Raw genomic sequence first — 27303 nt, forward strand, 5'->3', positions numbered from 1 at the left:
ATAAAAGGACTAAATGGAGATTAGAGAAATATTAGAATTCAAATATGTGTTATTAAAATACAAAATAGTCTTAGTTCTTATTACCTTATAAATTCTCACTTAACATAGGTGCTTGGATCACAGATGGGCACTAAGCAGTGTTTGTTTACCAGGGCTTCATTTGGATTATTGGAATCAGATGAGTCCTAGTGTAGCCAAAGCTAATTAGAATTGACAAGCTCACTCATATTAATCATGAATGTTTCTTGATGATAGAGGGTGGTGTTAAAAGTCTGTCATATTTGAAATGTTACCTTCTTTCTAATCATCTCTCAACATTATAATGTTAAGTGTGTCAGTAAATGCTGGGCATGATTGTATTTCATGTGAACAGAAGTGTTTAACCTTCTGACATTGTGACAATTGTTGTAGAATATTATTTTAAGGTGAGTTACTTTTTTTTAATGTTGCATTTAACTCTGTGAAGCTGTATTACTGTGCCTGTCTAAAACACCTGATAGTCTAATAAAGAATTTAATGGCCAATAGTGAGGCAAGAGAAAGAATAGGTAGGGCTGGTGGGCACAGAGTACAAATAGAAGGAGAAATCTGGGAGGAAAGAAGTAGCCAGAGAAGGAGGAAGACTCCAGGGGCCACTCAGCTATACAGCAAGCATGGAGTAAGAGTAAGATTTACAGAAGTAAGAGAATGAGAAAAGCCCAGGGGGTGAAAGACAGATGGGCTAAGTTTAAGAAAAGCTGGCTAGCAACAAGCCAAGCTAAGGCTGATCATTTATAATTAAGTATAAGTCTCCATGTGTGATTTATTTGGGAGCTTGGTGGTGGGTCCCCCCAAAAAAGAGCAAAATCAACAACAACAGACAATGATGTTAACAGACATGTTGGGCATCATACAGCATCATGGGCCACAGGTTGGACATCCCTGACATATGATGTCACACCAGTTTAACTCTTTTTTTCTGTGGTTGAAAATATTTCAACCTTAGCTTTTTATTTTGGTCAATTTCTCTTCTATGTGTAGTTAAAAAAAATTATTTATCAATCAACTTAGTTCGCAAAATACTAGCCTGAATTAAGATAATGTCGAAAGAAAATAGTTACCCACAAGTCACTAACTGTAGGTCTGGTTTTACCTTTAAGATTGAAAGCCGTTCTTTATTTTACTACATTGTTGTAAATTCTTCTGTTTGTACATTGCTTTTGCAAGGGTCCTCTGTGCTTCACTGTTCTCTTTTATGGTGTCCCCAGCTAAATTTTTTCCATTTGCTATAGGCTTTTCTTGTGTTCTGCATGTCCCATTATTGTTATTATTCACCAACTACTGTTTCCATATAATGATTAGAGGGGCTGCTGCTACCACCATTCTGTAGGTGAGCAAGGAATATACAGCAAGGTGCATGCATGTCTATGGTGAATTCTGATTACCTATGTGCACAGATATCCCCTTATCTTGTAGAAGGGGCTGGGCTGTGTGGTTAGAAGAGGAAGCTTCTAATTGTCTAGATGTTTGCCTGTGCATATAAATGCACAAGCAAGACACAACTTACTCTGATTTATGTATTGTTTTTAGTTAGGATGATTCACCATGTTTAATAACTAAATTTTAAAACTTGTTTTTAACATCTTGGTGTTCCTTTTTAAAAAAATTATTTATTATGTATACAGTGTTCTATCTGCATGCATACCTACACACCAGAAGAAGGCATGAGATCTCAATATAGATGGTTCTAAGCCACCATGTGGTTGCTGGGAATTGAACTCAGGACCTCTGGAAGAACAGGCAGTGCTTTTAACCTCCGAGCCCTCTCTTAGCCCCCCATTTTGGTGTTCTATTGGCTTCTATCCCATCAGTAAAGAACGTGCTATAGTGATCCTTTGGTCAGGAGAATGTATTTAACTCCTAGTACTTTGTAATACTGTTTGTTAGTTTAGGGCTGATCATATCCCAGTTTCTTTGTTGATGACCACATCCATCTGTATTCCTCCCTTTAAACTACATATAGAACTGAACTTTGTACAAGGACAGTGGAATGGAAAGGTAATGAATCAGTATTTGATTTTGAAATGTTTTCTTCCTTTGTTTGAAACTTAGTGCAAATAATTATTAAGTATTGGAAGATTGGTTCTTAATTTTCAGAATTTTAAGTGATCCTTTGTAGTTAGGTATATTTCTAATTATGTGGCTTCCTTTTTTTTAGTATTATCAATTATATAAAATAATGGGTTTCATGGTGACATTTTTCCTATGTTTTGGTCATATTTCCCGTTGTTACTATCCTTTCTTTTCCCATGACCCTATGGCTTTTGTAGAAGTGTGGATCTGTCTAAAGACAGGCCACTCACCTAGGGATCAGAAGACTCCGCTGTAGCTTGAACGTTGGTACTTAACTGGATGGCTGCACCGTGGAAGCCCTGTAGTCTCTCTGCCCTAGTACCTGAGAGAGGGAAAGTATCCTCTTTCGTGGGACAAAATGACAAGATGGGAAAATCCTTGAAAAACATTCAGGACAATGTGATGTTAATAATGGTGATAATGAATCCTTATCTGTCCTTTTTAAATACTGAAAATTAGGAACAGTGACCTTCAAAATGAATTGAAACAATAATTTCAACAAATCATTCTGAAGGTAGTAAACAAAGACAGTATATTTTTAAACCCATTGGGAACTTGTGTTTATTGTATATGTAGCTTTTGTAGTAATAAGGAATATTTATGGGAATAATATCCAAAGCTTATCATTTAAATATCATATAATATGAAGTCTAGGATAGAGAGAAAGTGGATCTGGTATGTTTATGTTTGTGTGTTGGAGGTAGGTAAAAATTATTAGTGATTTCAAAAAAAAAAAGTCTCCTGTAGATGTAATTCTAAATGGTCTTATTAAATAAGAAACACAGAGCCAAATACAGAGTTAAAAGCCCAGAGATGGAGCAGCAGCCGAGAGCTGAGACCACCTTATCTTAGCACTCGCTGTCGTCGTCCTCGCTTCCCCTGAGAGACCGACCTTACCTTCTTCCCGTGTCCTGTCCTTTATTGCCTTTGTTCTGCCTTCACATTGGCTATAAACCCAACCACATGACTTCCTCGTCACTGCCTGTCTGTACAGACCTCCAGGTCTCTATGGTTGGTACTGAGATTAAAGGCGTGTGTCTCCATGCTGTCTGTGTCCTTGAACACACAGATTCTGCCTGCGTGTGATCGGATTAAGGGCGTGTGCTACCACTACCAGACTTCTGCTTAATGGCTATAGCCTCTGATCTCCAGGCAACTTTATTAACATGCAAATAAAATATCACCATAGTCTCCAGAATATTGTGAGTAGTATGAGACCATTTGTTCAGAAGAGGTTGCAGTTATGTATGGAAACCAGTGGAAAGCTGTTTCTGGGAGAGCAAACAAAACTGAAGTGTTTTCTTTGGGGTAGAGGGTAGGTCCTAGGGTAGAAAGGAACATACACAGTGTTTGGGGTAGAGGGTAGATCCTAGGGTAGAAAGGAACATACACAGTGTTTGGGGTGGAGGGTAGATCCTAGGGTAGAGAGGAACATAGAGTTTTCTTCTAAATTGTTTTTATTAAAAAAAATTATTTTTTTAAAAAAAATAGCACCCTGTTTCATGTAATTTAAGAGATTCTATATTGACAAAAAGCTATATTTCTTTCAGATGGTCCTGCTGACGCACCGGTGACCAATGGGAACACAACCACAGTGCCACCCCTGAATGACGATCTGGACATTTTTGGACCAATGATCTCTAATCCTTTACCTGCCACTGTCATGCCTCCAGCTCAGGTAGGCAGTGAAATGTGGTTCTATGTGACTACCACTTCGTTTTGAAAAGCTGCAGAAACTTAGCTTTGAAATCATTGTCCCTGAGCAGTCACTGATTGAAAACCTATTCTTTAGGCCAGGGCTTAGCAAACTAATCTTGCAGTTTTGTTTTGTTTAAACAGATAAAGTTTTATTCAAACACAGTCACTCCCGTTGATTTATGGTTTTCAGCTACTTTGGTGCTAAGTAGCAGAGATAGAGACTGTTATGACCCAGACAGGCAGATTTTACCATCCTTACAACAGTATTTAGAATGCCTTATGTGGAGTGGGCTGAGACAACCTCAGCCTGACCTTAAATCACAAGCAGGTGTTACTAACATTGTCTTTATTTTTATATTTTGGCTTAAGTTCTAGCAAATTAAATGTTTGTATTTCTCTGAAGGTAAATTACTTTTAAGTTAGTCTTAAAATGAATCTTGCTATTTTTGAATGATTAAATAAAAACTGTAATAAGATTTTTAAAGTACTAATGATGAAGAAATTCTGAATTTTTTTTTTTTTTGTGTGTGTGACATTATATAGACTTTCCTTCAGGTGAAACAGTAAAACCACTTGCAAGCCTGCATGCAAAACTATCATTCCCTCCTACATTGGAACACTACAAATAAGCAGCCAGTAGGTTTTCTGAAAAGTACTTGAGATGCAATACTCCTTTTCTGTAGGAATATGTAAAGGTTTTAATAACAAGTCTATGTCTCATGGAGACTAATTGTCTCATGGAGACTAATGATGATTTATGGCCCATACATAAATATGGAATAGCCTGGATTTGCCATCAGCCTGGAAATAGCTGACAAGAGTGTACATGTATAGAGGGTGGGAAGAAATGGACACAGCACCCCTTTGCTGTCTACACACACAAGGGACAGGGGAGACATACCATGAATAGGAGAGATTGAATATGTAGACGTGCACAAGTGCTGGATGCACAATCCTGCCCTAGATTTCCAAAAGGCAGAAAGCCTAAATTACAGACAACAGCAAACATGGTTTCCTTTCACCCTGGTGCTGAAATGATGGCACGTGCAGCCCCAGGAGATCAGCACCTTCAGGTGCTTGCCAGCGCTGCTGCTTAGAATGCCAGTCTTAGCCAGTATCTGTGTTGTGGCAGATGTTCATATTTACTTACCTGGTATTTAGTCATGAGATTGTTCATCAGACTACTCTACTATGAGACCAGAATTAGTATTTCCCCAACCGTTTGGGATTTTTTTCATGATATCTCATTCATCAAGAGTGGAAACCAAGGGGTTGAGTAGATTCCTGTGTTGCACAGAGGTGAAATGTGATGAAAGGATCATGTAGTGATGTCATTTTGTTATCAGTGTTAATAATAAATATTGAGTAGTTAACCCTTTTTTGTGCAAAGCCTTGTAGGTACAAAGCCTGTCCTCATTTCATAGGAAAGAAGTCAGGTGACATACAGATGTAAGGGCACCCTATCCCAAGACTCAGGGGTAGGGATCCAGTCCAGCTGGGAACCATTGTGCTGGCCTCTGTAGTCCTATGCTTCTTCAGGAACCATTGTGTTGGCCTCTGTGGTCCTATGCTTCTTCAGGGACCATTGTGCTGGCCTCTGTGGTCCTATGCTTCTTCGTTGGTAACTAAGATATAGTCAGATTAAAAGACACTATAGTTTTGGTATTCTATCGTGTCTAATTTCTTACACATTTTAGAGCTTTTGCAAAATAAGACAGCCTTTTTGATGTCTCTCATAAGTCTTGCTAAATTAGTCATAATAGATTTAAAATATGGTTCTGCTTAAATAAGTTTGAATAAAATGCTTTGACAGTAATTTACTGCATAATGTTTTATCCAGGACAGTAAATGTATGAATTTAACTTCTACTGCTACTCAGCTCAATCTGTAGTTTCAGAAGAATGTGAGCCAGCATTTACTAGTCTTCAGGGAATCTTTAATTTTTTTTCATACTTAAAACAAATCAGTAAGGAAGACTGTCAGTTGTGATTATGCAATCATATCTTTGTGTTAATAGATTAAGGGGAAACTTGTATTAAATATCTAAATTACTTGTGTTGATTTGCTTCAAAATAGCATGCAGACTGAATATTTTCACTTCTGGATTTGAAGCATTTTAGTATTGTTAAAGTGACCTAGAATAGGTGCATAAATGTTTTATGGTGTAGCATTTGAAAAGTTAAAAGCATTTAATCTACCATTATAGAACCTTTTGCTTCTGCAAGTTATAACATCCTTTATTACAAGTGACACTAGTTCTTAAGTAGTGGCAGTCTTCAGACTGTACCTGCATATTGTCAGACCCATTGTGTTCAAGATGTGATGAGCAAAACCTGCTTTGCTTCAGCTGCTAAATTCAGTCTCCTTGGTTTATGCTAACAGGTCACATTGTGAAACATTGTACTTTCATTCTAGATGCTCTTAGATGGGCTCAAAAATGATCTTTATAGATGTTACTATTTTACCTCTTATAATTTACTCCCAATTTTTTTTTTTTTTTTGGTTTTTTTTTTTTTTTTTTTGGTTTTTTGAGACAGGGTTTCTCTGTGTAGCTTTGCGCCTTTCCTGGATCTCGCTCTGTAGACCAGGCTGGCCTCGAACTCACAAAGATCCGCCTGCCTCTGCCTCCCGAGTGCTGGGATTAAAGGCGTGCGCCACCACCGCCCGGCCCAATTTTATATGAATTTTAAGTAATAAATAAGCTGTGCTATGTAGAAATTAACAGTTTATTTTGACGTTTTACCTAGGGGACAGCCTCTGTACCAGCAGCTGCTAGCCTGTCTACCGTAACATCTGGGGATCTGGATCTGTTCACTGAGCAAACTATAAAGTCAGAAGAAGTAGCAAAGAAACAACTCTCCAAAGACTCCATCTTATCTCTATATGGTACCGGAACACAGCAAAGCACTCCTGGTAATTAATGTTAACTCTGCTTCCAGTGAAGACTGTGGTATTATAGAGTACATCCTTTGAAACTGTAATATCAGTTGCATTTTCCTATGGTAGTAGTGGATACTTCTCTGTAGTCTATATAACAGAAATGAATGAAGCATTAGAATTAAACAGTGTAGGATTCACAAAACTTTATTCATTTGAGACTTGACAGGTTGTTCACAAATCACTTAATATTGTTCTACAAGTTTATAGGACATGAATTATCTTTGAAGAATTATTGGAATTTGATTTACATGAAGTTTGACTTGTTGTGTACACTCTATTTCCTCTTCAGGCAAACAAATAAAACAAAAGCAGTCAGAATTATATACACACACACATATGTATGTGTGTGTGTGTGTGTGTGTGTGTGTGTGTGTGTGTGTGTATACATTTGAAAAGTTAAAAGCATTTAATCTACCATTATAGAACCTTTTGCTTCTGCAAGTTATAACATCCTTTATTACAAGTGACACTAGTTCTTGAGAGAAGTAGTGGCAGTCTTCAGACTGTACCTGCATATTGTCAGACCCATTGTGTTCAAGATGTGATGAGCAAAACCTGCTTTGCTCCAGCTGCTAAATATGGCTAGGAAAGAGGTATTATATATATATACACACACACACACACATATATATAATTATGCAAAACTTGGAAATGCCTTATCATTATAGTGAAATATAAGCATACTATTCATTCAGTTTTAATCCATCAGACCCTTTTCTCCAAAATAAGCTCATCTCATATATAGACTGAAACTGTGTGGCCACTTACCTACTTCCTCATAAAAGCAAATAACCACCTCTCTTCCTGACTGGTTGGTTTGTGAGAAAGCAGTGGTGCGAGTCAGCAGGAGCAGCATGCAGTCTCAGGCTGTGCATTTGGCTTTCACAATAGACGTACATCTGTCTGCATTATGGAACTAACAGGCTCTGAAGGTTGAGGTGTGGGTTATTTTATGACCCCTTTTCTGTATCTGGAGATGAGTGCAGCCATATACAAGAGCCTCTTCTTGATCTGTTTTGTTTTGTTTTTTGGTTTGTTGGTTTGTTTTAATTCATGGTTCTTACAATACAGGTGTGTTTATGGGACCCACAAATATGCCATTTACCTCACAAGCAGCAACTGCATTTCAAGGTTTTCCTTCCATGGGCGTACCAGTGCCTGCGGCTCCTGGTCTTATAGGAAATATGATGGGACAGAATACAAGCATGATGGTGGGCATGCCCATGCCCAATGGGTTTATGGGAAATGCACAGACTGGAGTGATGCCACTTCCTCAGAACGTTGTTGGCCCTCAAGGAGGAATGGTGGGACAAATGGGTGCACCACAGAGCAAGTTTGGCCTTCCACAAGCTCAGCAGCCTCAGTGGAACCTCTCACAGGTAGGGCTCATGAACTGTCTTTCATCTCAAAATCCAAGAAACTATGTGTATATTATGAGTAGTTTGTTTTGAAATCTAATGATGTAGCAAAAGAATTGAATAGAGATAAGTTTGATCAGATCCAAGTGTTTATAGATGTCATGAGGTTTTATCAGCTAGATAAATGACTTGTTACTGTCCTTATTTTAAGAGTATTCTGTAAATAAATGTTAGGATTTTCCTTTTCCCATTTCAGCCTGTAATAATGTTGTAATGGTGTACATGCCTAATCTACCTGTACTAGCTAGAAGTTATCTTTCACAGCTTATGAGAGACACCACATCCTCTTCTGCTCCTGGGTGGGGTCTTTTAGAAGTCCACTTAGACCAGTCTGTCTCCAATAGTAAGCTTGGATCCTTTTTGCTTAACTCTTACCAATGAGAAAGCCAGCTTCATATTCTCAAAGCACAGTTTAATGAGGGATCAAGGCTGTCTCTGTCATATGGTTACTGCCTGTGATTTTATGAGGAGCATCCATTAGCTCAAGAGTCCCTATGTTATCATAGGGACTGCTTACCTCAGGTAGTCACTGATAAATTCCATGTCTATCTGGGTTAGTTTTAAGCCGTGAGTAACATTTCCGTATTAAGTGCTGTTCTGACTTCTGTAGCTCTACAGACAAAGGCTTTTGAATTAATGTTCGTGTTAGCATTCCCTTTCCTACATCATAATGGTCTTGGTTTCTGTAAGACCAGTAGTTTTACCTTCAGAGCATTGATTTCTAACAAACATTAGCAAAATCACCAAATATCTTACAATGTGGTTTATTGGAATACATGAACCACGTGTGTATGTACTGGAAACCTCAGAAATTATAAGAGCCAGATGTTAGTAACAGCTTTTCTGTGGCAAAGATGCTGAGGTTCACTCAGCTCAGGTTAAATTACAGATGAGCCAGTGAAGAACCACAGTGCTGTCAGCAAGGCCATGAGAGTATCTGTGAGCAAAAGGGAAGATGTGATCTGCCTGCCTTTAGACACATTGGAGTGCTGACATGGTTATTGTGTCGTACAAAAACCCTGCAAAAAGAACACCCTTACCACTGATAGTAGGCTTGGAACTATATTATGGTAAATCCTGCCTTTCCTGTTCCATCGTCAACCTTGGTAGTAAGAGAACCACTGGGTTAGCTAAGAGGCTGATAAATATACTGGACTGTAGCCTGAAAGAAAAATACATGTAGTCTTTTATTTTATAGCGTATAATGAAATTTAATTTTAGCTGTTAAAACATATGCTATATGACCTTTTTAATGTTGTAAAAGTATACTACAGCCATTTAGGATGTTAGTAGAGAATTACAGGTATTTTGTAAAATGTTAGGGTAATTTTAGGATGTTTTAAATTTTTAAAATTTCTCAGTCTAAGAAATACCCTCATGTAGTTGAAAGAGTGATGGGCTCATCTGCTCACATACAAATTCAAAGATTACTGTGGTATTTTTTTCAATTGTGGTTAATCTTTGGGATAAAAATTTGAGTATAGAAAGTGAATTAAGTATGGGTTACTTCCTAAGTAGTGCTAAACACAGGGAAAAACAAGGAACAAAGCGATTTGATTCAATAGAGGTACTTAGGCGTGGTCTACTTCCATTGCTGCTCTGACTCCTTTTCATATTAATGATGAAATGTCTGTCTGTAGCTAAGAATCCAGAATGAAAAGTGAACAATCCTCGTAAACTAAGCCTTTTATGTGTTTCACAGATGAATCAGCAAATGGCTGGCATGAGTCTCAGTAGTGCAAACCCTACCACAGGTTTTGGCCAGCCCCCCAGCACAACAGCAGGGTGGTCTGGAAGCTCATCTGGGCAGACTCTGAGCACACAACTGTGGAAGTGAAAAGCTGCAACAGAGTTCCATCCAAAACCAACACCCGACATTCCTCACTACAAAGGCATCTAGTTCCCGTTTATTCATGTACATATGTATTTTCTTTTCCCCCATTTGTTCACATTAAGAATTACCTGATTGACCGTGTTGGTCTGTGCTGATTAAATTAGATGTGAAAGCAGGTTGAGAAACCATCTTCTGTGGAGGGCAGCTTTGCTCATATTTCCCATGATGTCATAAGCCACATTGAGAAGCTGCTCAGTTAACTTGCATAATCGGTTTTATTCTCAAAATTATAGCTCTAATGTTTGCATATAAGGGAAGTAGTTATCATGTTAGTAATACTTCTAACAGTATAAACCCCAACCCCAAATTAGCCAGTAATCCTGTAGGAAGGTACTGTATGATCCAATGTTTAATCATATAATAGAATGTAAATGTATCACTGAGCACTGTTTTCTAGTGTATCAAATTCTTTTCTTCATCACTCACTTCACTGTGCTGTTGTTATGATGTGCTTAACAGGGAATGTGGTTAGTGAAAGGAAGATAAACCTGGATGTTACTGTCAAACTTAATGAATGTTTCAAGAATTCAAATTTTTGCTGCCTCTTGTAATTTGGACCTCTTCTCATGTACATAGTGCTATTACGAAGACCTTTTTTTCTGCACTATATGCACACAGGGTAACTAAAACAAAGCCACTTTTAATCCTTGAAGGTATGTCCAGGTTTATGACAGTAATTGTGTTTACATTTTATGGTGCCTAGTATTGACAAAATGTTATTTCCCTATATTAAACAGATGAATCCACACACCTTTTTTATTTGTGGGTTTTATTTTCTACAGTGTACACTGCCACCACCTTTCCAAATATTTCATGTTGTGGAGCGAAGAACCGGGACTGTTTAGTTGACAAAATGCTCATCATCAGGTTCTAAAGCCTATTCCATCATTTATGAGATGGCTGGAGGGAGGGAGCAGCAATACATGAGATACTCAGTGTTTTTTTTCAGTGTCATGTAGTTCATTGTACAAAAATCTTCCCAGTTACGTTTTTGAGAACACATGCAGAACAAATGAAGACAACACATTTTGTAGCATCCAGTTAGCTGTTTAACCAGATGTCCATCGGCTGCCAGGAAAGACTGAAGAAAAAGGAACAATACCTGAATGAACTGCAGCCTAAACTCCAGACTTGCCCTTCTACACCTGCTGGTCTTGGCAGCTACACCTCAATGTTCACTGTGTCCAGGTGGGACTTGGGCTCATTGGCTAGATTGACCTTCTCTGTCCGAGTGTGCCACACGAGAACCTATGGAGGAGGGCGATAGTTTAAGCAGCCGCACTATCAACACTCAAGGTCCAGCAGCGTGAGGGAGATGAATAAATACCTTGGTGCAGTTACTAGCTTTTGGTTCCAGTTCTTCAACTGTTGTTATCTGCTTTAGAAAGTCAGATTCTTGCATTCCTGGCTGGGATCCACGGCGCTTAAATACAGCTTTAGGATTGGACAAGATGACTTGCAGACTCACAGCAAAGCCTTTGTATGAAATAAAGAAAAATAATTATTGGTGTACTTTTTCCCTTTGTAATTGTGGCCACATCATAAAGTACAAATAACTACTATGTGGTTAGATTTTGGCGTTCAAACATGATTAGGAGCATTGCCTGCATACCGTCTCAAAGAAAAATTAGTCACTGTGATTTTGTACTCTCTGAGGATATCTAACACAATATGAAGTCAAGTCTGTTGATAATAGAAGGTGAGTTTTAAAAGCTACTAGCTCAGAGATGTCACCACAGCACCACATTTGATGCTCTGCATTATCGCAGCTGAGGAGTGTCAGACGGGATGCCTTAACTGTCCTTGTGGTATTGGAGTGCTAACCTAGCCTTCCTGACTGCTTTTGGCATCATTAATGTGTGCTTTATCATCAAGGTCAGCATTGTTCCAAATGACTTGACATTGAGAAGATTGTAGTAGAGATACTATGACCATATGAAAAATAAATATTACCTAATTTATAATCATTAATTTCACTCTTTAAGCATGAAGGAAGGGAACTTAGAAATCAGTGCAGGCAATATTAAGTCATTTGATAAATTTGGTTTTTGTCTTGAGTGTTTAAAATACAAAGGCTATCGCTTAGTGGTAGAGCACTGGCCTTGCATGTGTTGAGGCCCCGAGTTCAACCTTCAGCACTGCAAAGACAAAGAAGAATGAGCTCCCTCCAGTGATTTGTTTATATCACAGAACTGTCACTGTTTAACCTGCTGAAATACATCCCAATGCATTCCAAAGCCAACTCCACATGTGACTGTTTTAGAAGTCTGAAGCCTGAACCTTTGGTCCTGGCAATATGACACTAAATTCAGGCCCTCTGGGGGCTGATGGGTTGAGAGCCAAGCCCCAGGAACTTCTCCATAGGTACTTTGTGTCCTCTTATTGGCAGTGGATTTCTGCTGCTTTTTGGGGAAATTTAACATCAGACAGTAATAGATGAGCTGTGAGAAAACCACATCATCAGATAGTAATAGATGAGCTGTGAGAAGACCACATCATCACTCCCATCACCTCCAGATGCCAGACTGGTCAGTCAATGTGCCCTGGACCTTGCTGCCTCTTGGAAAAAGTTAACAATTAGCTATGTTCAAAAGTGCTGAGTGAAGCAAAATTAAAAAACAGGACCCTTAAAATGGCCTTCAGACTCCAGTGTCTCCACCAATGCTTTATGGAAGCCCACTGTGCATTCTAGTAAGCAACACTACATTTGGATGACCAGCCTTTTGGTTTTGACTAGGGCTTTGCATTTGGACACTGGCCAAGTCATTTCACCTTTGTTAACTCTATAATGTCCCCATTTCTTAATCTGCAATGGAAGTATGAAAACTCAACCCTGGTATTTAATGTAGTTTAATCTAAAGGAAGATTCTTCTGAAGCAGAGCACTGTGCAGAAGATTGCAGTATGCAAATAACTGCCACTGTGTAAACAGTACCAAGGGTTGAGTAGTACCAGCCACCATTCACAGTTGCAAAAATTCTAGTAGACAGGTAAAGAGCTTGAGAAAGTTCTTGGGAGCAGAGCCAGGCCACATACATGTCACATGACTAATAAGATCTGAAGTCTTCATCAGACACAGCTAGGTCAGCACAAGACTTCATTCAGCAGCATAACCAAAGCTTGACATTAATAAAGTGCCTTTTCTCATGAGAGCAAATCAGATTAATGTTAATGATTTCTTGCTTTCTTTCATGTGCTTTAATCTTTATTTAAATGGAAGTCTGTCCTCAGTCATACTGGCGCTTCTGGCATATTCTTTACTGGCTTCAAGGCACTGATTTTTATATCGCGATTTTCATATGCACACACAATGATCCAAATTATGCATAAGTAATTCTGAAAATATGAAACCATTTAGACCTGATTTTCCTTCATTGTCCCCTAAGATGTTAAACTCATCTGCAGCCACTGAAGGATTCAAATTAGATGAGTATTTTCTCCATCTCCCTGGTTCTGGAATATCTCATAGTAAGGTGGAGCTCCTTAGTAAAATGAAGCCCAGGCCACAGCCAGTCCTGAAGCTACCATTGTTTTTGTTGGGTGCCCTCCCCTCTTGTTCTCACTGGAGAAAGATATGCACCTGAACAGCAGTGCCCTCAAAGACCTCAGGGAGGGGCTTATTCCAGGAGCAAAGCAACCTACTTTCTAACAAAGGGACCAGGAGGAGGGAGGACATAATCCAGATGTTCCTCATTTACCTTAGCTAGCTCTGCCCATTCTCTGCTCAGGAAGCAGGTCAGCAGCCAGCAAACAGGCATCATAAGGTAAGTAGGTCAAACTGGGTTGCTTTGGGGGAAATCCTCTGTTCTCATGAGATGCCAGGGAGAGCTAAAACAGTCTCCCTTGGAAACAGGCAGAATTTTTAGCTCCTGACCATTGATTTCCAATCTGCTATGGGTGTCTTGGGTTTTCTTCAGTTTTGCAAGTATTTGTGCCTCAAGCATTATATCTTCAGTGACTGATTTAGCTTTAAAGGTACTGCTGTGTCTTTTGAGGTATTAGGATCCTGACAAAAACCATAGGAGTAGGGTTTTCTGTCTGGGTAAGTTAGAGGAAAAATGTGCTATGCCAGTGAAAAGTGACTGTTTGATGTGAAGACTTGGCTTCCTTAACATCTAACAACGGGGAGGGAGAACATATTGCTTAATAGGCAGAGGGAAGGGCTTGCCTCAGCATCCTTTCTGAGTGCCGGCCGGAAACAAGGTGGAACAGAAGTATCCAACAATCCATTTAATTTCTGGACAAGATAAAACCCCAGGGGAATTGGAGAAGAAATGGTTCTTTGGCTAAGTTTGCTTTTTTAGAGGGCCCATGTTCAGTTGCCAGCACTCATGTGGTATCTCACAATCATTGTAAGTCCGTTCCAAGGCTTCCATCACCCTCTGATTTCTGTGGGCACTAGGTATGCACGTGTGTACATGCAGAGAAAATACTTTTTTTTTTTTAAAGCCAAATGATTATATAAACAAGAAAAGTGGCCAGGCGGTGGTGGCGCACGCCTTTAATCCCAGCACTCGGGAGGCAGAGCCAGGAGGAACTCTATGAGTTCGAGGCCAGCCTGGTATACAGTGCGAGATCCAGGACAGGCACCAAAACTACACAGAGAAACCCTGTCTCGAAAAACAAACAAAAGCGTTCAGACTTTGGGAGTGAAACATACGATAGAGCTCTCTGAGAATAGATAAATGTCAGCCCTAAAGCTGTCAGAGCTTCTCTGAAGAGGCCACTCCACGGGCAAAGACACCCCCCCCCCAAACTCTACAGTCTCTTTTAGTTGACAACTGATCTTGAGGAAGCCATAGCAAGAATCTGCAGAGCAAAAAAGCTCTTTGGTGGGTAGAAGGTCGCACGCCTTCAGTGTGATCAGCTGATGTCTGCAGAAGTCCCCGGGCCAAGTAGAGAACTAAAAAGGAGCAAGTGAATTAATTAGTTACATGACTCAGCTGGGGAGCATTCACATCTTCATCAGCAGGAACACAACAACCTAATAGTAGCTGCAGCACCTGCATGGAACATGGAATATGAAATATGGCTGGCTAGTATGGGGTCAGATCAGCTCTGAAAGCCTAGATGCTCCTGCCTAAATTTAAAAACAAGCCTTGAAAAGATAAAAGTGCCACCAAATAACTTGGTTGTGTCCCAGTACAACGCTCAAAAACATTTACACACTTATAATGCAGCATATATTATGTTTGTGTGTTCATATTACATATACATGCATATCAATCAGTACTCAACAATTTAAAATTCAAAATGTCTCAGAACCAAAACTGTCTGGTATACAAGGAAGCAAGAAAATAAAATGGCATAACAAAGAGAAACAAATCCAGAAATGATGTAGATGACAGAATTATAGAGTATAATGAATATACTCATTAGAGTGTAAATGTTTCATATCCAAGAAGACTGATGAGATGTGAGCGTGCCGAGAGATAAGAAAGGGACAAAGTCATCTCAATGATAGAAATACAAGGAGATGTAAATTGTCCTGGGTAGAATTAACACGAGACATTAAAGAATAAAGGATCAGTAAAGATGAACAAGTGAAACTACTAACATGAAATAAAAACAAGACTAGTGCTAGAGAATTGGAATGAAACATGAGAGGAAGACAAAAATATGGAGAAGTCATGACAAAGTTTCCAGCCGTCATTCAGTGACGATATATAAAGCCTGAGCAGCCCTGTCAGCCAGCATAACCTAAATGAAGATCACTCTAACCATAATAGCACCTTATCCAATCCTCACACATGATTGGAATGTTATCAGACAAACCATAGTAGAAGTCATAAACCAGTTCCCCCCAAAACTTAAAATAATGCAAATTCTACAAAGTATGCTGCCTCTAGTGTGGTAGAATTTAAAAGATTCAATAACAGATTAAGTTTCAAATATTTGGGAACAGTAAATTACAGGTCAAATCAAGGGAAGTGAGAAAGTGGTTAGCTGAATACAAGTGAAAACAAGACGTGAAAGTCAGTCTGAGGTACTTGGAAAATTATTGTGGCGGTATACGTGTGTGTGTGCATGTATGTGTGGGCGGTAGAACTGTACACGGGGGTAGAGTCCAGAGAAAAACGTGGGGTGTTCTCTCACTCTCCACCCTATTTGGGGGATGGTCACTCACTGAATCTGGAGCCAGTCAACTGGCTAAACTGGCCAGCTATAAACCTATCAGATCCTCCTGTCTTCAGCCCCCACCCATGCTGGAGTAACAGGCATGTGCCACCACACCCACCTGTCTACATGGGTGTCAAAGATCCGAACTTGAGCTCTCCTGTCTGCGTAGCAAGCACATAACTCTTGGAGCCATCTTCCCAATTCCAAAAATCACTTTTTAAATGAAAGGTGTCTCTATGTTGTCCAGATGCTCCAATAGACAGGTTTGGGACCTCCTGCCTTAGCCTCCTAAGTAGCTGAGACTATATAGAGCAGTACACCAAACGGCAAAAATAGTTTTCAAAAATATCTTTAAATGCTAAACTAGAAAGATGAGGTCTCACTTTTATAAACTAGAAAACCAAACCCAAGTACTAAAGTACTATCAAACATAAGAGCAGAAATCACTGAAGAGAAACAGGAAAGGGATAGAGAGTGTACAATAAAGTCTGCTTCTTTGGAAGAAGAAGAAAACTGACTGAGGTAGTGTGAACGGGAAATGTCCCATAGACTCAGATATTTGAACTCAGACCCCAGTGGCACTGCTTGGGAAGGATTGGGAGGCGAGGCCTTGCTGGAGGAAGTATGTCACTCGGGCAGGCTTTTTAGAGTACACAGCATCACCCTCCTTATGTAGTTTTCTTGACTGAAGATGTGAGCTCTCAGCTTCCTGCTCCTGCCACCAAGCCTGCTGCTTGCTCCCCACCACAGTGGACTCTTGCTCCTCTGGAACTGTAAGACTGAATACACTCTTCTCTAAGTTGCTTCTGGTCACGACGCTTTTTCTTTGTCACAGCAACAGAAAAGTAACTAATACACTAATAAACATCTTCCCATAACTTCTTGAGAAGTAGAATGCACAAACCACCAATACTGAGAGAATAAGCTCTAGTAATATGAATAACAAAAAATATTAACTTTATGACAGAGATTTGGACACCTCAGATTATAATAGACATATTGAGAGACAAACGACCAAAGCCACAGCGAACCTAGAATAGCCTAATAATGAAAGAAATAAAGTTCACAGTTAAGCCACCTTGCGATACTACTTTATAGGGCCAGGCAGCCTCCCTGGTGAATCCCAGCAGTCATTTAAAGAACAAATAATAGCCATACTAATTTCTATTTTTAATAAAAAGGAAGGACTACTTCTCAAATTATCCTGAAGGCCAGCCTCGCCCTGATACCAAACACTATGCAAACCATTACAAGAAAAGTGCCAACAAAGCTCATGAAGAAAGGCAGAAGACCCACCCAAGCTTCTTCACGTCCACTCCAGCCTTTAAAGGGCAATAAGCCATGACCATATATGCTAATCTCAAGATCACAAGGTCATGTTCTGAGCTGTATAATTCACTATTAGAAAATGCAAAAGGAAAAGCTGTCCTGATAGATGGTCAATACTCATTTGACAAAATCCAATTATCTTCATAACTAAAGGGAGGGTGGTGGCTCTCATTGAACCAATAATGAAGGTGAACTTTCTCAACTTGATGATGAGCATCCAAAGGAAAGGAAAAAAAAAAAGAGAAAGAGAGGAAGAAAGAAAGAAAAAAATAGAAAGAAAGAAATAGAAGACATTTTACTTCCAGATGCAAAGACTGACTCAAACTCCTGTAGGGCGGAATGAGACACAGACAGTACTCCTTTTATTCAGCAATGCAGTGGAGATCCTTGCCACTGAAATAAGCACACCCCCCATTTGTTTTTTAACGTAAAGTTCGCACAGATGGGTACAAAGTACATAGAATAAAAAGAAGCAAGGCTTCGCTTTCTCACCCAGCAAGTAGCATCAACAGCAGTTGCCACTGTTTCCTGCTGGACAGCCACCAACCTGGTCTCACCTCCATGTACCTGACTTGCTAGCACACTTTCTTCTCTCACTCTGTGTAGACAGGTCTTCTGCAGATCAAGTTCACTCCTGCTTCCTGCAGCATGGTTTCTGGCAGCAAGGCCTTTATAATCTGATCACAACATATTAATCGCTGGCCAGTGGCACTGGACTCAACATACATGCTTTTTAAAAATTTATTTTATGTGCATAGGTGTCTTGCCTGCATGTATATCTGTGCTCCCCATGCATACCTGGTGCTTTGCTTGCAGAGGCCAGAAGATGACACTGGATCCCCTGGAACTGGAGTTATAGATGATTGTGAGTCCTGTGGTTTTGGGAATCGAACCTGGGTCTTTTGGAAGAACTTAACTTCTCTTAACCACAAAGCAATCATCTAGCCCCTAGACATGCTCTTTCAATGCTACTGATAGCAATTAATTTCAAAAATCTCCATCCACTTAAAAAGAAAAATGATTATTTTAAGTCCAAAATAAAACACACACACACACACACACACACACACACACACACACACACACACACACACACACACATTCTAGTCATAGAACTTGTTGGGAAAAGGAAGATACATGTGGTACCTCTGCCTCTCATAGCTCTTCCTATCAAAGCATATACTGCCTCTTGGAATATTGCATATGTAAATTTCAATACTGCTCCTGGTTAAAATATATACACACACACATATATACACTATATGTGTACATATGTATGTATGAATCATACACCAATACACACACATACACACATGGCCATTAAAATCATGTCTTAGTCACTGTTCTTGCTGTGAAGAGACACCATGACCAAGGCAATTTTTATAAAAGAAACCATAATTGTGGGCTTGCTTACAGTTTCATCATGGCAGGAAGCATGGTGGCATGCAGGCAGACACGACACTGAAGAAGTAGCTCAAAGTTCTACACCCTGATCCATGGGGGGGGGGGGGGAGAGGGAGGGAGGGAGGGAGGGAGGGAGAGACAGAGAGAGACAGAGAAACAGAGACAGAGAAACAGAGAGACAGAGAGAGAGAGAGAGAGAGAGAGAGAGAGAGACTGAGCCTGGGCTTGGGCCTGAGCCTGGCCTGGCCTTTTGAAACCTCATAGCCCATTCCCAGTGACATACTTACTCCAACAAGGCCTCAACTTCTAATCCTTCTAAACCTTTCAAATAGTGCCACTCCAATAAGCATTCCGACATATGAGCCTATGGGGGCCATGATCATTCAAACCACCACAAATGGTATGCTGAGCCATTCCCAGCTTTGGGCACCAATCTTTAAAAGAACTATTCTTTACCATTGGCTTCTTTTAGACTCTGTAGCATAATCATTTGACCTATAAATATAAGAATTTATTTCTTGGTTGCCAATTATATTTCATTAATCTATATACTTAACATATGCTAATATGTGTGTGTGTAGGTACACATGTGTGTGTATATATATATGTATATATATATATATATATATATATATGTATATATATATGGGTGTATATGTGTGCATGTGCCAGTGGAGGCCAGAGGTCAGTCTCTGGTGTTGCTCCTCAGAGCTGCCATCTTGTTTTCTAAGGGAAGGTCTCACAGTTTGGGAGAACCTGGAGCTTGCTGGTTGCACCAGACTGGGTCATCAACAAGTACCAGAGATCCATCTGTCTCCATCTTCCCAGCCCTGAGGTTTTGAAATGAATGCCACCATGCTTACACAGTTGACATGGTGCTGAGGGTCAACCTCAGATCCTGTGTTTGTGAGGCAAGTACTTTATGGACTGAGCCACCTCTCCAGGCCCTAGAATGGCAGAGCTTAACCTGTAGGTAGAGACCCCTTTGGGGTTTGAATGACCCTTTCCCAGGCGTCACATATCAGATATCCTATATATCAGATATTTACATTATAATTCTTAACAGTAGCAAAATTGCAGTCATGAAGTAGCAACGAAGTACTTTTGTGGTTGGGGGTCAGCACAACATGAGGAACTGTATTAAAGGGTCACAGCATTAGGAAGGCCGAGAACCACTGTCCTACAGTGAGTGTCTTTATTACTAAAGACATAAATTACATTTTCAAGTTGGGATATGTAACTCCTCTAGCTTTACAACCTCCCTCAACCAAGATTGTTTTAGCCATTCTGAACTTCTTGCTTTTCTTTATGAATGGATGGCTCTCTCAATTTCTGCAAAACACACAACCACAATTTTGACCGATTATTCTGAAGCTATGGATTAGTGTGAAGACTATCAGAAACTTCTATTAGGTCTTTTTTTTTTTTTTTTTTTTTTTTTTCCGAGACAGTGTTTCTCTGTGTAGTTCTAGAGCCTGTCCTGGATCTCACTCTGTAGAACTCACAGAGATCCACCTGGCTCTGCCTCCCAAGTGCTGGGATTAAAGGTATGCACCACCCTGTATTAGGTCTTCTAATCCATTAACATGAAGTGATTCCACTCAACACTTTAGTCTCATTGCTTTTAGTCTCCATTGTACAGGGGTCCCATACTTCATTTTACTATCTTATTATCCTTAACATAACTGTGAATGAAAAATAACAATGAAAAGTTCTTGTTTTATCTTCTGACTGTTCACTGTCACTGTTTCTAAATATAACTGATTGCTTATTTGTTTTAATTTTTGAGATAGGCTCCTTGATAGCTTGCTACATAGACCAGGCTAGCCTGAAATTCACAGAGATTTGCCTGCCTCTGGCTCCCAAATGTTGGGATTAAAGGTGGCTCCACATGCCCAGCTGATGTTCACACTCTTGTGTCCCTCGGCATTGGTGAGCTCATTTGGCAACCCAGGATTTTCTCATGCGAAAGTCCATCACTGATAATTTTACTTCTTCCTTTCCTGTCTTCACCCAACTTGGTTGCTTTTCCCTTCCTTTGCCGTGCCTAATTGCTTTGGCAACAGCCTTTATAGCAATGGTGAAGACAGATGAGTAAGACTTATCCTTGATCCCCGAGGAAAAAGCTCAGAGGCTTCGCGGCTAAGAATGTTTGCTCTGAGTTTTTCATAGATGGACACCATCAAATAGAGGCGGTTTCCTTCTACTCCTAGTCTTGTTTTTTAGATTTATTTTTATTTATGTGTCTGTGTCTGTGTTTAGATATAAGAACATGTAGGCAGATGCCCACAGAGGCTGGAGTTACAGATGGTTGTGAGTCACCCAACATGGGTGCTGGGAGCCAAATTTGGATCCTCTGAAGGAGCAGCAAGTGCTCTTCTTTGCTGATGAGCTACCTCTCCAGCCCCCTGCCTAGTGTTTTTATCATAAAAAAATATTTAAATTTTGTCAACTGCTATTTAAATTTTGTATCTATTAGCACGATCATATGGCTTTTCCCTCTTATATTCATGTGATATATCAACATTGACTTTTATATCTGAGCTTGCATTCCAGGGATAATCCTATATGGTCATGTTTGAATGGCCGTGTCAAAAAGTTTTTAGATGATATTAGTTATCTATCTATCTATCTACCTACCTACCTATCTAGGAATTTTGCATCTATATATAAAAGGAAGACGAGCTTATAATTATTTCCTTAGTTACATTTTTGGTATCAGAGTGATACTGGTCTGCAAGATGACTCAAAAATATTTCCCCTCTATAATTTGGAAGTGTTTGTGAATGATTATTAATTTTTCTTTAAATATTTAACAGAATTCACAAAGTCACCTGCACTGGACTTTGGCTGGCTACTGATTTACTCACTGTGTATTTACAGGTTGGCTCTGATTTTGTTTCTTCTTGAGTCAGTTTTAATAGTTTGATCATGAATTCATTTTCACCTAGGTTCTTTAAGTTGAGATACAATTTTTCATAATTCTCTGAATTTTTACCAAGTTTCTCTAAGGTTGGTAGTAATACTCATTTTATTCCTGAGTTTAGTAATGAGGCTTCTCCTTTTTCTGCTGGAAAATCCATCAAAAAGTTTTGTGTGTGTGTGTGTGTGTGTGTGCATGGGCATGTGTATGCATGTATGTGTGTGCCTGTGTGTGCTCACATATGTGTGCTCAGAAGATGTTGGTGTCTTCTCCTACTGCTTTCCACCTAGTTCCCTCGAGGCAGGGTCTCTCACTAAACGTGAATCTGGACATTTTAGCCAGGCTGGCCAGCAAGCTCCTGGGATTTCTCTGTCCGCATCCCCCACACTGGTTACAGGAATTCACAAACATGCTCAAATTTGCATGAGTTCTGGGCATTTGAACTCAGGTCCTCATGCTACATAGCAAGTTCTCTTACCTTGGGGCACCTGCCCCCACTTTTTCCCCCAGGGTACTCTTGAGTAAGGAGAAGGGAGAAATATTTAGATAGAAATATAGAGAGGAGAGAGACAGATAGAAACACAGGATAGCCTCGGGAGGGCCTGGATCATTATCCACAGGCCCTTTCTGTCTCTTCTAAAGGGCTATTTATAGAAATGCCAAGGGGTGGAGCAAAAGACCTTCCCCTAGCACAGCCAAGTGCAGACCTTTCCAAACACCTGGTAACCACGTGCTTGGTCAATTCATCAACTTATGCAATCTTGCTGTGTAAAGCAAGCTCAGATCTCACTAGGAAACCTTTGTGGGCTCCCACACCAAGCCAACCCCCTTTGTTTATATTTCAAAAGAATGGTTTCAGTTTCTAGCTTTTATTTTATTTATTTATTTATTAGCTTTTCTAGTCTGCATATGGTTTATTCTATTTATTTATTTGGTATTCAATCATTTCCAAATCACCTTGTGTTTAGTTTATCTTTTCCTAGTGTCTTATGGTATAAGGTTATAGTATTAACTTGAGTCCTCCCCCACCCCCGCAACAGGCATTTAAAGACATTCCATTACCTGCACCCATAGGTCTTAGTGTGCTACAGTTCTATTTTCATTTCAAAATGAATGCCAAATTCATCTTTCACTAACTGGTTACTTAGGAACCAGTTGTCTAATTTCTTATAGGCACGAATTTCACAAACTCCTTGTGGTGTGTGTGTGCTGATATTTAACTTCACTTCCTGCTTGGTTCCCTTTCTGTTGCTATAACAAAATAACTGGGACGGAATGAGTTATAAACAAGTGAAGTTTATTTAGAATGGAGGGTCTAAGGACACAGTGGTGGCAAGGGCATGGTCACATGGCAGAAGGGCAAACAGGAAGCAGGCACACGTGGAAGATACAAACAGGGGACGGCCTTGCTTTGCGACAACCCACTCCGGTAGCAGCTAATCCAGTTTTGAGAGAGCAAGAACTTGTATGTGTTTTCTATGTCTCCGTAGTTCTAAACCTACCCATGCCCACACCACTGCACGACAAAGACATACCATGACACAGGTTCCCCGTGATCTGCCATGCCCGGCAAGCAAACAGAACTGCTGCCATATTTACTTCTCATCCACTTTAGAACCCTTTTCTTCTCCTGAAGAGGAATGAAGAGGCACAGTGAACTACAGTGTGGTTGTGGAGGTCCATTAATCCGACTGGGACCTTATGCTTGCTTCAGGGCATCCCCGACCCTGTCTTTAATTACTGTCTACTTTCTTTAAACTTCTTGAAAACCACTTAGCGGTCATTGTTCTCTGTGGGGGAAACCTACAGTACTTCTAAGAATTACTTTTTATAAACAATTCATTTAAAACTCTAGTCTAAAGACAACTAAAGATGCAATCTTCTAAAGTAACTGTCGGGATGAACATGGATGGAAAACTTGGTCCCAAGGGCCCACTGTGAATTATAGAGCCTTAACTAACTGAATTCTTCAAATGTCCGTCCATGTTTTCTGAGCAGGAATGCCTTTGAAGTTTAGAGAGGAAGGGACTCCCCTGGTTCAGAGATCGGTGGGCATGGAACCTGCGCCACCCTGTGAAGGGCAGAAGCATCGGGCGTGCATGCCAGCCCCACCATTTCATGCTTTCAGGCACTCCCGTTAGGTATTTCTAACTGGCAGTAAAAAACAAACTGTACATTTTAGTTGGGAGAAATTAGAGATTTACATTCTCCATCGCATTATTAAAATGGCCCACACTAAACCACTCTAAGCCAATCCAGAAAAATAGAGCAGAAAAGAGACACAGGAACTTGTGTTTAGTTCCAACCCGGGGTAACGGCAGTGAAATCATTCCTAGTTTCTTGAGGGGTTCAGTGGCAAAGCATCATGTGCCGTTTTCTAGTGCTCAGTGGGAGCCTCACTGGCTCCAGATTGTAGACTGTAAGGAATTTCCTAATGACCTACTTTAATGCTAATCACTGCAGGAGAACTTTTAATCCAGTGCTCCTGGGTTCAAATCTCACCCCTACCACTTATTTAAAGTGACTTGCAGAAGTACTGTTAGTGTGCTGTGCCTCACTCTCTCCCAATGTAAAATGGAGATGGTTATTTTTGCTCTTCAGTGAGTAGTTAAGGCATATAGCACACACATAGCTGAAGCCGAGGAATGACCAGAAAAAAAGGCCTGCCTTTATCCCCTAGGTCAGTTCTGAATTACTCATTGCCAAGATTATACCAAATAACAACATCTTTCAATTTTTAATTTCTTTGGGTCAATTCACTCATTCCAGAAAACCTTTCCAGGTATGGTGGCACACGCCTCTAATCTCAGCACTTGTGGTGGAGACAGGAGGAGCAGGAGTGCGAGGTTACCCTTGGCTACACAACGTGTTCTAAACAAGGAGCCTTTATGGGTACAGTGCTTGCTTGTCTCGGCACGGGTGGTGGGTGGCACTGTGTAAGACACAGTCTTAGCCCTCTGGTAACTCCTAGTCCCCTTAGGAAAACTGAGACGAATGGGGCCAGGTCTTCACTGCGGCAGAAGAGGTCGCTGCAAATCCTATGGGCACAGAACAGGGAGATGCAAGGGTCTGGCTGCAGTGAGGGAGGTCTGGGAGAGGGAAATTTGAGGTGGATCTTGGAGCCGTCTTCACCACCCACGCAGAAGAAGCAGGGAGGCTTGAGGCCACGCACTAGGTTGGCAATTGTGATGGGAGACGAGGCTTTGTCCACTTACGGCAGACCGCCAGTCCTAGGACCTTTCTTGCTCTACAACAGGTACTAGTGACTTGGTGGCCGGTAATCTGTGGTGGTATTGTGTTCCCCAAAATATTGTGCACTCTAATAAACTTATCTGGGGTCAGAGAACAGAACAGCCACTAGACAGACATAGAGGCCAGAAAATGGTGGCACTCACATCTTTAATCCTATCACTTGGGAGGCAGAGATCCATCTGGGTCTCTGTGAGTTCAAAGCCACACTGGAAACAGCCAGGCATGGTGACTCATGCCTTTAATCCCAGGAAGTTATGGCAGAAAGCAGAAAGGTATATAAGGCGTGAGGACCAGGAACTAGAAGCATTTGGCTGGTTAAGCTTTTAGGCTTTTGAGTGGCAGATCAGCTGAGATTCGTTCTGGATGAGGACTTAGAGGCTTCCAGTCTGAGGAAACAGGATCAGCTGATGAACGGCAAGGTGAGGTGGCTGTGGCTTGTTCTGTTTCTCTGATCTTTTAGCATTCACCCCAATACCTGGCTTCAGGTTTGTTTTTTATTAATAAGAACTTTTAAGATCCGTGCTACAATAATCAGTCTGCTTTAGGGAAATTCCTATGGCCACAACACAGAGAGAGCGGGCAGTGGAGAGCTAGGTGTGTGGCAGCTACATCAGGTGGTCCGGGGGAAGAGGCAGATGGGCGCGAGCGCACTGGCTGGGGTGTTTAGCACAGACAGAGTAAAGATATGGCTGTGGGGCTTGCGCACTGCAGGCAATGAGCACCTCAAACCATAGACCTGGAAGGCCTTTTAGACTCACTAGAAAAAAAGCAGGATGGACAGAGCTGACCCTTACCCAGGCAGGTCTAGGGCTCCCCTCGGACATTTCCCATAAACGTTCTTGTTACTTGTCCCCAGTCTTGGGCACCTAAGTCAACTTGCATTTTGCTCTGTGAAAATGCTTTTCTCATCCTCCTCTTTAAAGTCTCTAACAGCCTCAGGGTTACTGTGTGCAAAATCCCACAGCTCAAATCCTTCATTATCTTAACCTGGAAGAGCCTGAAGACTTGTAGCCAAAGGAAGTTTGGCATGGATGCCAGGAGCCTCCTCAAGGCATTTGTGCCCTAAGAATATCTCCATTTCTCTATTTCTGCCTCAGCCTCAGCCAACCTCATACACTGAGATATTCTGATTAATGTGGACTGAGTAGTGAGCCTCCCTCCCAGGACCATGGCACGCAGTATAGGCAGACCTTCTCCATCCTGCACTTCTACGAGGACCCGAGGTCTCTGTACCCCATGGTCTTCTCTGGACTAGCTGAGCTAGAGCTCAGGATGACAACTTAAGTTTCTCCAGCTCTGTCACCACTGACTCCTCACTCCCTCTTCACCAGGATGAACGCCTACCTTATTATTTACTAATTCCTAATATGCATTTTGAACGTGTACTGGCTTTCTCTGAGTGTATCTATGTGCTGTGTACACATGGAGGTGAGGTACATGCACCTCTGCACATATGGATGCCAGAGGAGACTGCTGGTACCCCACTCTGTTGCTCTCTGCCTTCCTTTGAGACAGGGTCTCTCACCATTCCCGGGCTAGACTGGTCGCCATTGAGCAGGCACTACTTGTGCAGGGGACACACCTGGTTTCTGGCACCCGCATCAGGTGGCTCACAATCACCAGTAACTCCAGCTCCTGGGGGATCCAGTGCCTCTGGCCTCCTCAAGGCAGCTGCACTCACGTGCACATACCCACACACGGACACGCAGACATACTCATCATTTAAAATAATCTTTGGAAAAACAATTGTGTTGCTGTGCTTGACCTTGGAACAATCCAGCCTCTTCACACTTATTCTGCATATGTTTTGATTTATCTTAAACGAATCTTATTATAAAACTTCCCCTCCTTATGACTTTGACTCCCTTTTCTTTTGTTCCTTCCTCAGATACAAAAACATACATGTCTTTTCATCGACTGTGTTACATTATAAAATCCTTACTGTATCTTTAAATGTTTAAGGCACAAAGAGTTGACATTTCTTTCTCATCCCGAATTTAATCATCTAATCTATAATCAAATCTACACTCCCCCTCTGAAGGAATGCACACATGTAGTGTTCACTGCCTTCTGCTCCTCCACAACAGGTGCTCTTACTTAAACAGGCTCACATTTTAATCTAAAACTTCATTTTCACACCATTTCTCTTTCTGGATTCTAACTGTTAGCTTTTTGCAGCTCAGACAGAAATGCCGGAGAAAAACTCCTCAAAGAG

At 40.7% G+C, this 27303-nt stretch overlaps 2 protein-coding genes across 4 annotated transcripts in view; one reads left to right on the top strand and one right to left on the bottom strand.

The window, feature by feature from the left end:
- Smap1 (small ArfGAP 1) overlaps window positions 1–10809 on the top strand; it is a 106547-nt gene extending 95738 nt beyond the window's left edge. For all 3 annotated transcript variants that reach the window (XM_052745283.1, XM_052745285.1, XM_052745284.1), the window contains 4 exons: window positions 3662–3789; window positions 6557–6722; window positions 7821–8128; window positions 9870–10809. In XM_052745283.1, coding sequence (XP_052601243.1) covers window positions 3662–3789; window positions 6557–6722; window positions 7821–8128; window positions 9870–10004 — 737 coding nt within the window. In that variant the 3' untranslated portion in view covers window positions 10005–10809. The remainder of the gene's footprint in view (window positions 1–3661; window positions 3790–6556; window positions 6723–7820; window positions 8129–9869) is intronic.
- Window positions 10810–10924: 115 nt separating this feature from the next.
- The window catches only part of B3gat2 (beta-1,3-glucuronyltransferase 2), an 80135-nt gene continuing 63756 nt past the window's right edge, over window positions 10925–27303 (bottom strand). Inside the window, exons 3-4 of the mRNA XM_052745286.1 lie at window positions 11389–11537; window positions 10925–11309 (exon numbers count right to left, since the gene is read on the bottom strand). Coding sequence (XP_052601246.1) covers window positions 11223–11309; window positions 11389–11537 — 236 coding nt within the window. The 3' untranslated portion in view covers window positions 10925–11222. The remainder of the gene's footprint in view (window positions 11310–11388; window positions 11538–27303) is intronic.

Source organism: Peromyscus californicus, unplaced genomic scaffold, assembly GCF_007827085.1.
Source record: "Peromyscus californicus insignis strain IS unplaced genomic scaffold, ASM782708v3 Scaffold_19__1_contigs__length_69161282, whole genome shotgun sequence".
Classification (NCBI taxonomy): Eukaryota; Metazoa; Chordata; class Mammalia; order Rodentia; family Cricetidae; genus Peromyscus; species Peromyscus californicus.